We start from the raw sequence: 13057 nt of genomic DNA, 5'->3' as shown, positions 1-13057 counted from the left end.
ATCGTCTTTTCTCGGAAAGGCAAGAAATCATGTTCTTATGATGTTCGCGCCATTAAATTACAATAGGTTTAATTCCCCAATTTTAGAAAACCCCTCAGTTTGTTTTTGGATTTACATTTCATATTAAGTGGCACTACGCCTGAATAACCAAAATCATAACTCCTAGATGTCATTAAAATAGAATTTAATCGTTTCAATCATACAGTTATAAAATACATAATACGTTTTTACAACTAGGTAATACATTTTTCTTATTTAATACATAACATAGAGAAACAACTTGAAATGTCAAATGAAGCTAGGGAAAATAAACTGCGGAGATTAGTATTTAATGTCAGCTTCCTAATTTTAAAGGCGTGGAGAACTCACCGTTCGATGTGCACTGAAACATCAATCAAGGAGGAATAGGGACCATGGAATAAAATTCTGGATTCCCGAGGCAAGGAATGGATCTGCTCATCTTTAGGAGGAGTAGAGAGAAGACAGCATAAACTGAACTAAGCAGTTTTTCAATATAACAATCACATTCCTAAAAGGAAAGATGTTTATGAAATCAATTTAACTTGTTTTTCAGTCCGCAAGCCAAGCCGGAAATAAGTTATTCTGACAACACTATTTCATTAGATTCTTAAATGCACTATTTTCAAAGAACTCAAAGGCCTTGGAAATAACCCTTTGACCATTAATTGATTGAGAAAAAATATTTTTACAATTTCTTTTCATAGAAATCGGATACAACAGAGATCTCTTCCTCTAACTTTTTAGATTACTAAAGTCCACATTCAGCCCAAGAATTTTCATTATTCTTTCTCTTCCCACACTTTTCTTCTTGTTTGATCCTATTGCCTCCTCTGTAGACTTTATTTTGTGCGATTTTATGTGTGCTCCATAAATTATAGCACGGTGGTCTATGCTTCATTTGACATTTTTATAACAAAAAATTAGTTAAGAATAATTCAACAGCTTCATTTAGTGCTGGAGAGTTCAAATAATTTCAACAACAAAACTAACAACATTTGATTTATGTTAACTGAGAGTGAAAAAAGAGCAGTCACCTATCCCTTGTTCTTCATCCTGTACAAAATAGTTTATTGGAAAAAACAGGAAAAATATTTCAACAAGGTTGATAATTATTGAAGTGATCCATAATGTTTTAAACTTGTCACGCATCATTCAAAAATGCCAGATACAAATGTTACGTTACTATGATCAAACTGAGACGGTCGCCACAAAGGAGTGATACCTCTTCTTGATGGTAAATTTTTTCAAGATAAGGTATCCTTAAAAATCAAGGAAACATCATGAAACAATAGCTCTGAATTGAAAATTTGCTGCTCTCATGTTTTCTCAAGGTTTAATTCTCTAGCAGAGCAGCTGTCGGTGCTGGTCAGAAATGAAAGGGAAAGAAATACGTACTTTAAAATTAAAACATAGCAAAAAAGAAAAAAGTATACAAGTGGCGATCAAAACTGATAAGCACTTTTCTTAGAAGTAACCTTAACTTTACAGTTTTCGACTTAAATACTTATTTTGGAATGCATGGAGGCCTACTATCCTACACTACATTTACAAGCCTCAAGTTCAATAATTAAGAGGATATTTTTCAGACTGCACTCCCAATTCTCCCCCAAATTGCAAAGATGTACAGTCGTATGGACAAGATAATCTGGGCAGGGAAAAATATGTTACAAGAAAATCTGATATACCTCAGATACGAAAGCATCAGTTGAGTTACACTTTTATTGCAAATTATATTCATGGGTTATTTTACTTTTATTGAGAGTTCTGAGTCTGATTGTATCTTAAAAATTATTTTTATCTCCTCCAGGACAGTGAGATCTTATTTCAAGTGGCAGAGCAATTGATCTGTTATGAGTCGAGGAGAGACTGAATTTCATTGGTAGTAAAATGAGGTTACACTCAATGCCTGCATTACTACATTTTTAACAAAAGCAGGATTTACTTATTGTCCAATAATGTTTGAGATAAAAAAAATTTGCCAACACTCTAATGTCCACCAATTTTTGATTTGATAGAATTTAAGGGGGAGGGGGACCTTTTTAAACCAGACCACCTTTATTGGGTGTCTAATTCATTAGAAGAACTCTAGGGAGTTAACAAAGAGTTTTAAACAATCCGATTGGAAGATTAAAAAAAAAACTGATACTTCTAGAAAAAATTGGGAGCACATGCAGTTCTTTGATACTTAACTTGAGGGAGTTAACTGAGTTAAATATCACGGTTATGGAAACAAGAAAATGTTTAATTATGAAAGGCGTATTTCAGTGACTGGGTAAAATTAAATGGTACAGGTACCAGTACGATAATCTAATTGAACAACCATCAATATAAAGGATAACTTTTCCTTTAGAAAGTTTGAAAATTAGACAAGACAATTTTTTCCTTCTTCACAATGCCCTACTGTAATGTTATGACAAGCATCTAATCTCTTACAGATGGGAACTGAGATACAAATCTAGAAAAGTAGAGAAACTATAGAATTTGGGTTTGAAAATAGAGTTTCTTGAACAGATGAGTCTATGTTATTCCTCACGGTCTCAAACAATTTTAATTGTTGAGGGCTCGTCACAACTTGGCAGAACCGCAAACAGAGCCCAATTTTGGATATAAGTAAACTTGTATTTTTGAGTGGGGGACCAAAAAGGCATATGCTTGATTCATTCCCAAACTTTCTAAGTGGAAAGGTACAACATCACCTTGAAATAATGAAAAGGAGGAGCCTGGGATCACTGTCATGCATGAAGGACAATTCACAGTTTTTTTTTGTATTTTTTTAGTGCACTTAAATAGCTCGATTTTGTGACAGACGCTTCAATAATTGCAAATGTACTGTGCCTGGTGCACCCAAAAATGATCAACGATTACTTGGGGTAACTAAAAACCAACGATCAATTCTTCAGAAATCAAAAAAGTAGACAGTGGCTTAAATTGAAGCATCTTTAATCAACCCAGTCAGAAAAATACTCAATCAAACATTTTACCACAGACTGCAACAATTTCAAAGGACGAAAAGGCATAAATAAAAGATACGGGGCATTCACTTAACAAGTAAGGCAATTTAACTAGGGCTGTGCGAGCCTGGTTTTTTGGATTCGAGCCGAGTTCGAGTATTTTTTCACTCAGTCGAGCCGATTTCGAGCTTTTTCGAGCTTTGAAAATGACCCTCAAGCCGAGTCGAGCTCGAGTCGAGTTCGAGTAATTTCGAGTTTTAAAACGTGATTTAATCTATTTTCTACAACAAATAATTCCAAACAAAACTCATAATATGATATTAATAATTATTGACGATGACACACTAGGAAGGATTTACACTAGAATTACAAAATGTTCGGCAGTAACGCGTTAAAATAACTTCCCGCGGTTTAATTTGAAAAGAGGACCAAACTTGGGAAGAAGCAGCGTACATCAAAGGAACTTCGGGCGGCACAAAAGAAGGCTTCAGAGCCCATTTATGCTCGCAATTTGTGTCGCCGTGTCGCCGGCGGCAGTTGTCGCCGTGTCGCCGGCGGCAGTTGTCGCCGCGACGTTTTTTTGGAATCGCGCGATCCATATTTTTGTAGCCGCAGCACCTTTTTTCTGCCGCCGCGACACCGTTTTTCTGGAGCGCAATAGGTCCAAAACACGTGCTCACTTTCAGTTTTCCAAGCGGCGGTCGTCGCCGCAGGTTGAAATTTGTCGCGCGCATAAATGCGCTCATATGACTCCGTGAAGTTACAAACCGCGCGCGGGCGGCAGGAAATCGCCGGGCGGTAGCGTGTTGGCGCTGCGGATGGTAGAAATTTGCCGACGAGACTCTGATGTTATTCAATCGTAAAATGATAGCAAAACTAATAATAGTTTAAGTATGATTGAAATATTTGGAAGTTGGACTCTTTCGGCGTTTCCGGCTCAAAAAAAACTCGAAATACTCGAAAAAACTCGTGTTGTTGACACTCGAGCCGAGTTCGAGTACTCGCTCGAACCTAACCTAACTTTCGAGCCGAGTCGAGTACTCGAAACTCGGCTCGACTCGACTCGAAATTCGAGTACTCGCACAGCCCTAAATTTAACCTCAATGTTTTGAGATACAATCGAAATGAAATTCAAAGGATGAAATAATATAAATGCATAATTCCGATGAGAATTTTGGTAACTTTAGAGCCATTCAAAAACAACACATTGAAAACATTGAACAATGTTGAGAAATGACCTTTTTCTTGTTTGATCAGTGGGGAGTATCAGCTGCTTACCAACAATCTGATGACTGAAATATTTTAGACACTCTTGCTGATGGACTCAATGTCTCGAAGACTTTTGGAGCTAGCACCAGCAGAGGCTCTGAATGACGCATTGTTCTGATTAATGAGTGAACATTTTATGAGGAAAGAGGAAGATGAAAAAAATTAGAGCATAAATAATAAGTTTGAAAAAATTGAAAAGATAGAGAAATGGAACTTTAACTGCAGTTCATTCAATCAGGGACTTCATAGTTTTGCAGCTCACGCTTACTTTTGAAACTAATATTTACTTATGACAAGCGTGCAAAAAAGTTGGACAGTTTTAATCTCCTAAGAAAAAAATCAAAAGAGCCAGACATATTTTGTATTCATTTCATGATTGAAGTTTTCGAAAAGAGCGCCCTCCCCTTTTCGAATTGGAGCCTCTTTTTAGTGAATCAACCATCAAAAAATATTAAGAAGGCCTAAAGAACTTAAAAAAAAAGAAAGAGAGGAAATCAAACTTTTAATTTTTAACCCATAAAGCATTGGCACCTTTTTAATATTTTTGTCTCCAAGTACGGAACTTTTCCAAGAAGGTCCGGAGAAATGCAGAAAATTTCTAAATCCTTTTCTCTTTCTGAAAAAATCAATTGAAAATAGCTGCTGATAGATACCATTCTAGCGCACTTTAAAATTTCTGCATTTAGAACTTCTGTGTTCATTTCTCATTCTCTTGGATGAGGGGAATATTTACAGACTGCGGTAAGCAATGGCTATTGTTCAAAGGTACAAACAAAGATTGATTTAATCATAGACGACAGAATCCAGTATTTATAGAACAAGCCTACAACAGTGCCACAGATTTCATATTAATGGCAACTTTTTGAAATCTCGAGACTGCTTTTCCAGATAAAGAAATGATACAGGGTCGTAAACGTAAATGGCATTAAATACTATTGCGGAAAACAGGAGAGTACACTGAATCAATAGCCCACTTAACCTTTCTTTCTTTGGATGTTTGTTCTTTCACTTTCATTTTGAGTCGACCATATCGATGTTGATCTTATAATAAACGTAAGAGTAGTAGTCCGACTGACCGAAGACCAGACCAGGAATATCAACAGCCTAAAAGAGACAGAGAATGTAATCGTTAACAACAAAAATTTCTAGATATTTACTAAGCTATTTTATCTACACAGGGTATGCAAAAAGTATGGATACTTGCTGATATCTCAAGAATGGATGCAGATATTGACATGCGGTTTGGACGAGGTGCCCTCGTATAAAAACAGACAAATTTTTTGAGAGGGGTCGTCACTTTCGAATTTCAAACAGGAACACTCGTTTTGGGATACGTAATTGGATAGGATATAGAGAAAGAAAAAGTTTGGCACAAATTACAGATCGGTATCTATCAACTCTTCAAAATGGCCGCTGGTTCAAGTTCAAAATAGCAGAACATTGATATCGTACTTGCGGTTACGGTTTTTCTGCAAGAACATCAAAAAAGCAAGACATCCCGTCCACCATTCAGAAAAAAAATTCTTCTTCGGTATCAGCTCTCTTCACCTTAGGCAACTATTTCTTTTTACAGATGATGGAATGAAAATTAAACGAGTCGATAAAGTTAGGTCATAGTTTTTTAACTTACATCTTGAGCACCAGAACCTTGCTGGGCACTGCTGTCCAGATGACCATACAGTTGCTGAAGGACGTCTCGCAATCTTTTGGTATTCTTCTTGTTGGGACGTAGCAGCATTGCTTGGAAGTTAACTGGCAGTCCGTACCTGTATCACAGAGAAATTTTGTAAAATCAGTTTAACGTCGCATTATTTAAACTTTGTTGTAACCTATCTAACAGCAAGTGCATTTACAGTATAATTAAGATTTTTTCTGAGGTAGCAGATAAAGAATGGTAAACACCACTGAAGACTCAGAAACCCATAGGGAAGGTACATGTACTTGAAAACTCATAATAAATAATGGACTAAATGCTACTTAATCGAAAATTGAGTTAGACTTAGCATTTCATACTAGGCACCAAGGATAAACACTGCATAATGGGTTAAGAGCCACTAACACTAGAATAATGAGTATAATGAGCGGAAGATGCTGTTAGTAGTATGTGCTGCTATAGTAGTCAGAAATAATTGAGTGAATGATTCAAAATCATTTTTTTGGCACTTAGCCCAGTAATGTTAGTTAGTTTTCACTTGACAATGATTAGATGAGGGGAAAGTAATTTACATCATTTGTCTCTTATTGTAATTGAGAACACTTATGTGCCCTTTTCAAAATTACTTCCAACCTCTTACTAGGGGGTATCAAAGTCAGCTTAAAATTATGAAGAGAAAATCAGGGCTCAAGAGTCAAGGATCCTGAATCTAGGCTAAGTTTGGAAAGTCAGAGTTCTTTAAAAAAACCATTTAATTATTATTCAAAATTTTGAGATGTCTTTTCGGGGCCAGTTTTTCTGCTTTCTGGATTGGAGCAGTTTAGAGGCTCATTTTAAGGATCCGTCCTGTAAAAATTTAGAAGGGAAGAATTTCATGTGTCTATTGGTATAACATGTGAGACAAAATTCTATTTAGACTAATTTTAATGGGACAAGCAACAAAGTTGAGTTTGCTGAAAACTGATGAAGGGACCTCTATATCACCATTTTAAAAAAATTGTTACTAACCTGAGTACTGATTCTACGAAGACACGGAGTGCTTTGACATGGATCCAAGCACAAAAACATTCACTAAAGTTAACTTTCAACCACCGAACCAGAGGACCCTGAAGCATAGGAACAGGTTTATTAAAATTTTGTCAAACTGAACAAAAAACAAAAAAAAAAAAAACCTGTCCAAAATGTGTGCTATTCAAGACACAAACGATGAGAGACACTCCATAAGAACCTGAAAAAGATTTGGAGACTTTGGTGTTTTGCCACTTTATAAAAACTTTCTTTCATGATGTCTACAACTGTCTTTTCCCTACTCTCTCTCTTTCTTTTAGGCAATAACATTCCGCAACAGCATACTTAACTGAGCTGGTTTATTCTTTTTATTCAACATAAAATCCTGAGATTTGAATTGGGTCAGATAAGCGACTGCATTGTTTTGTAGCTACAGTAAGGCCACTATTTATCAAATTTCACAGGACTGATTAATCAATTTGTAAAATCAGGGAATCCATTTCTTTGAAGCAGCTTGCCCCCCTTGAAGGGACCAAAAGATCAATCCGATAAATTGCAATTTACTATGAAAGTTTATAAACTTAAAATCTAGTACTCCATCACTTTTAGTTGAACTTATGTTGCTTAGCAAAGACTAGATGGAGCCACAACGTTTCATTTTTCTTCCTTTGAGGTAATGTCAGAGGAAATTGGGTAGTGAGGAAACATATTCAAGAGAAGATTCAACTTACAAACTGCTTCTTTTTGTCCGTAACCAATTTTGTGATTTCATTCTTTCCAGCAGCGAGTTCCTCTTCATTGTACACAAAATCTCGTACGATAAATCTAATGAAGAGAAAAATCAATAGTGTCACAATTAAGGAAGCAGAACCAAAATTTTTCAAAATGCAGCAAGAATCAGGAAAGATAAAAGCAGTTTATGGAGATTAGACGAGAGTTAGGGAAATCATGCGAATTTCTCAAGGAAAGAAAACAGGAGAAAGATAGAAGGAACCATCAGATTTACACTTTGTTCTCTAAGTAATTTAGAAGAGCAAACTGTACTGGTAAATTACAATTTTACTGTATCAAAAGTTTTGACTTACTTATGTTCTCTAGCTTTAATTTTGAAGGTATCAACCACTTTTTTGAAGAGCGTTATTGTGAATAAACCATAATCCGTATCTTGAGAAACAATATTACTGGAACGTGGAACAATCATGTCGGTGAGTTTTTCGTAGTTTGCATGCCATTCAGCAAAGCTTGCCCTGAAAGAAAATCAATTGTGGGTTCATAACGTGACAAAAGAATGGAGTCAAAGTTAAGTTGATACTTTACCACCCCCTAAAGCTTGGTTTATTTCTGGTTTTATTTAGATCGTTACTTTCACGAGAAGTCTTTGAAACATTTTCAGTTGCATCTCCTTGTAAGATACATTTTATCTGGTCTCTATGAATCTTGAGGATCAAAAAAACTCAAATTTGAAAAGATGGATAGGTTAGTTTTTTCATGAGCAAATTCAACTGGAGTAACTTTTGACTTTTCTCCATTTGCGTATGATAAGTGAGATGGAGTCTAATTTTACCTCCACGCCTTATAAATGGCGAAGTGAATATTGTTGCTACATTTAAACCCTTGAAAATTTGCCTGGAGAAGGTTACAGAGGTTAAACATACATTCAATTCACTTTACCTTGGAACAACTACCAACAATGTGGTTAAATATTCTGAGTCGTGGATGAAGTCCTCTTTCTTTACAAGCTCTGCTAGATTCCTTGTTAATAAACTTCCACTAAAACAAACACAAACCATTTAAAAATCAATGAAATGGCAGAAAAATTTGAGAACTTTAAAAATTATAATTCGAAATTATCTTTAAAATGATTATCCCGCATTAGTGTGGTTGCAGCTTTAATACACATTTTCAAAGAAAAATCTTTGAGAATTACCTTGAGACCCAGTTGACCTAAGTATTTAAAGAATCGGATTTTTGCCCTAAGAGAAGACTGAGAGCAAAATTTTAAGGGAACTTGGGCTAATATTCAGGCTTGTTCACAACTATCATGTTTTAACCTTAGATTCTTCAAAAAAACAAATTCTCAAGATAGCAAAGAAATATTCAGAGAGAGAATGTTGTTCATTGATCGTTTGATTAATTTTTCATCAACTGACACAATTTTTTTTTACCATAAAAGCGAAGAGCGTTTCTGCCACAATTCCAAAAATTCATTTTAATGAAAGATTTACTGACTGGGTACTACAGTAAATACATTAAATGGTCCCTTTCGAAATGCCAATTAGATGTGAATTTTGTTGCAAGCTAAGCAAAGTTACCTAAGGATATGCTTTCCAATGATAGGGACAATTCGATGCGATTAAATTTATTGATTTTGATGTAAAAAAACTTGACGCTTGGATGAGGCTTACGTTTGTTTCTTTTCCATATTCTGAAGACTGCTTTTCAGGTTATTGTAGGCAGCTGATTTGGTTTTGAGGTCTGCATCTATCTGTCCGACTTGCTTGCTAATAATGTCTGCTATCTGACGTAAAGACTGTTTGATGGGGTACTTTGCCATATCCCATTGGAATTTCGTGATATAAGTCGCCAGGTCCACTGAAAGAGGAAGAGTGTGATTTAATATGTTATACTTACTCACACAGGTTTTAACTCATCATGAGACAGCCTAGAGTTCAAGTAGCACATAGGTCGTTTAGGCCAACTTTTTGACCCCCTTAAGTAAACCACCCCAATACCAACCTATCATTATGATGGCTGAATCACGTTAAGCTGGCTTGACGTCAGGGTGTCTACTAAATTAAGCTGGCCAAAAATCAGTACTTTTACAGTACTTATTCAGTACCTCCTCAGCAGAAAAAATTTAGTACTTTTTCAGTACCACCATTCGACAAAATTCGAAAAATTTCAAAAAATTGAATTTCTCACTCAAATTGCGACAAAAATTCCGGACCTTCTTGCGGAATTTCCGCACTTTTTCCGTACTTCCGGGCCACACTTAAATAATCAGTTTTATTTCCAGAAATTCCGGACTTGTAGACACCCTGGACCTTTCCCCAAATTTTTTCTACAAATAATGCAGAAAACCTGAAATATTGCTGAAAAAATATAGTTTCTTTGGAAAATGTTAATATTTTTATTTTTTTCTTTAAATGGAAGGCTCGCATGAGCGTAGACTTGAATCTGCCTCCTCCCTTCATAAGACCCCATGCGCCAAGCTCAATCTAAGTTGCTTGAGAAATATTTGATCAACTCCAGAGCACCAGTTGTATACTGTTTGTTTTGTGAAAATCTGAACACGAAAAGTTTTGTAATTTTCCATCTACCTCTGCCTTTGTTATTAACATCCCTAAAAAAGATGATAAAAGGCAAAACTTGCTTACCATTATTGGCGAGTAAATTTTCTGTAAGTTTATCAGGATTATCTTCGAGCACCTCACCCAGATACGAAGCTACTTTGTGAGAAACCTGCTCGACAAAAGTGTCCAATTTACCAAGATCATCCGATAAACCAACAAGCTGATCCAGTGTCCCGACCTAAAATAATACAAAATTGAATACTAAAATATAAGAAAAAATATCACTCTGTCAACATTATTGGAAGGGTAAGTACGCTTGAAATTACCCTCACTGTAATTCATGTTGCCTGATTTCCCCTCGATTCATATGTTTCACTTTATTAGCAGAAAATTATAGGGGTGCAGAAAATCTGCGATTATGATCTTTGATCAAGAACTTTTTGCTTTCCCTGGAAAATTAAACGACACATTGCCTTGAACCTTCTTGTTAATTTTTCTTGGATTATACAGACTGTACACATAAAATTTCGAGGCAGAATGCAGCATAGTTTTCGGTTAAAAAATAAAACATGAGAAGATATAAGTTAGCATCTGATGCAATTAAGATGATTCCTGTTGAATCCAGCCAATTATAATTCACCTGTAGTTGAGATTAAGGGTTTGTGGGATTAATGGAGGGAAAATACTGAGAGCCTGTGCAGACTCAGGAGAAAAAACACATTTTGATGGTGAAACTAAAAAACCTCGCAACTTGGTTTACAACATTTCAGATTTTTCATCATATGAAAGATGACTGATCACTGTCCCAGGGGTGATAATTGTTCTAGGTCTCCGCAATTTTCTGCAATTCGCAGGATTTTAGCAAAGAAGTCAACGCAAAGCACTGATCAAATTGTAGTTAAACTTTTAGATGTTTAAGTATGTGTGTCAAAGTTGCAATATCCTACAAGAGTTGAAAATTTCAAAACCTTCGGAGGGGAAAAAAAATTCTCTAAGCCTCCACAATTTATTTAACAAACGAATATTTAACAAACCTTCAAATCTGGAATGGCAAATTTATAATTGACCGAAAGCCCTCCATTACTGGTGTAGTTGTTAAGTGTATCCCATGTTTGCTGGCATGTTTTTTCTCCGGGAGCTGATATGAGCCAGTACTCCGACATTTCGTATGCAGAAAAATTTGAAAACCTGAAAAAGAAAATGATCACATTAAAAGAGAACACATAAACGGAGTTGCAATTGGACAGTCCTCCTGAGCATAAAAGCAAAAAATATTTCATTGCTGAATATGATTCTTAATGGGTCAGAGGCACTCATTTTTTAATTAATTCTTTGAAAGTATGGAGTGAACCAAGCTTCAAGGAATTTTTTCACCCCGAAATGAAAAACGAACTTTGTTTTGAAAAAGCCAAAAATGAGACCTCTAGGAAACAGTATTCTCCATGGGCACTATTGGTGGTAGCCAGGCAGGGAAATAGCGTTTGTTGATGGACTGAACTCTTTTTCAGACATCACCTGGGCACTTAGACTCGACTGATGGCTTTTGAATGGAAGGATTTTGATTAGCTATTGCTCCGCTTGGAAATAACTATGTGGAATTTTTTTTGAGCTTGTTAGTTTTATTCATGAAGTTTTATGACAGAAAAACTCTACAATAACCGTGAAAACATTTCTTGCCACCGACCCATTTGATGATGTGTGTTGGCAGCATTAGCCTTGAAATGAATGAAAACAAAACAAAACCATGGTAGTCATAGTCAGGGTATTGAAAATACTTGATGATAAATATTACAAGGATTAAATTAGAATGTTAGAGACAAGAAAATGCATTGATTATCATGGTGAATATTGAACCCCTTGTACTTAGATAGGTAAAGGCTTCAACGAACGGGACATGCCTTTCCATAACATCCAAAACCATCAGAAAACATTTACCTAGAGGATGACTTGATTTAAAGGAGCCTGAACATAGAAGCAATAATAATGCAGTTAAGACGAAAAGCTAAATAGAAAATTGCGACAGCGAGGGAGAAGTAATTACTGTGTAGTATCGGTTGAATAAGTAGGCGTTGCCCCGACTCAAAGCGATTTAGCTTTGCATGGGCACCAGATGAAAATACTGAGATACTGGTACGAAAATTAGATGATTAAAGAACTATCTCTGTTCGAACAGGCTTACTATTATAAATGTACTGATAAAAGGAAGAAAAAATTGAATAACATAATGATAAGAGCCAGGCCTTATCACTGGCTTGTAGCAATCTGATAGGTGAGGTTAGAAACTTGAAGCCTGTGGTGGGTCAAAAAAGGGGATTCTAGGATAAAAGGTATTAAACATTACTGCAGATCATAATTCAATAAGAAAAAGAATGGCTTCAGAAGTAGAAACTTGAGATTTCTGCAAAAGTCCTGCGTCAAAATGAAGTAGGTTAAGGCTACTTTAAGAGTTTACACACCAGCACTTATCACAAAACACGCGGGATAGTTAATCAAACGAAATTGGGCATATGAAAATTTGCGGTAAAAACTACAATCTCACCAGATGTAAGTGAAGAAGATGGAGGAATTTGTTGTAGAAATTAATTTCCAAAATAATTTACTTTGAGAGACCTTGCCATCACAATTCACGTGATTTGTTTGGGTGACACCTACAATCGATTGATAAGTCACATGACCATAATCGCTCTTAATCCGTTGAGTTCAACGATGAACGTTCTCCTCAACTTATCAAAGCAATAATTAGCGATAAACATAATTTATTTGCGAAAAGCTCTCATAATTTGATATTTGATTACTTTTTGCAAAATTATAACTAACTTTTGATGTCTTTTGCGACTGCAAATACTTTCGAGGAACGTCAT

General features: G+C 35.8%; 1 protein-coding gene across 1 annotated transcript; it reads right to left on the bottom strand.

Moving 5' to 3' along the window:
• Window positions 1–167: 167 nt before the first annotated feature.
• On the bottom strand, window positions 168–12889 carry Vha44 (V-type proton ATPase subunit Vha44). The gene is made up of 10 exons (XM_019060116.2): window positions 12736–12889; window positions 11231–11384; window positions 10281–10434; window positions 9309–9495; window positions 8575–8673; window positions 7989–8150; window positions 7635–7728; window positions 6904–7001; window positions 5872–6007; window positions 168–5345 (listed from the first exon to the last, which is right to left on the bottom strand). The coding sequence occupies exons 2-10, from the start codon at window positions 11357–11359 to the stop codon at window positions 5253–5255; spliced, it is 1152 nt and encodes a 383-aa protein (XP_018915661.1). The 5' UTR covers window positions 11360–11384; window positions 12736–12889; the 3' UTR covers window positions 168–5252.
• Window positions 12890–13057: the final 168 nt, after the last annotated feature.

Source organism: Bemisia tabaci, chromosome 1 (assembly GCF_918797505.1).
Source record: "Bemisia tabaci chromosome 1, PGI_BMITA_v3".
Lineage (NCBI taxonomy): Eukaryota > Metazoa > Arthropoda > Insecta > Hemiptera > Aleyrodidae > Bemisia > Bemisia tabaci.
This window is presented reverse-complemented; position numbering and strand designations above follow the sequence as displayed.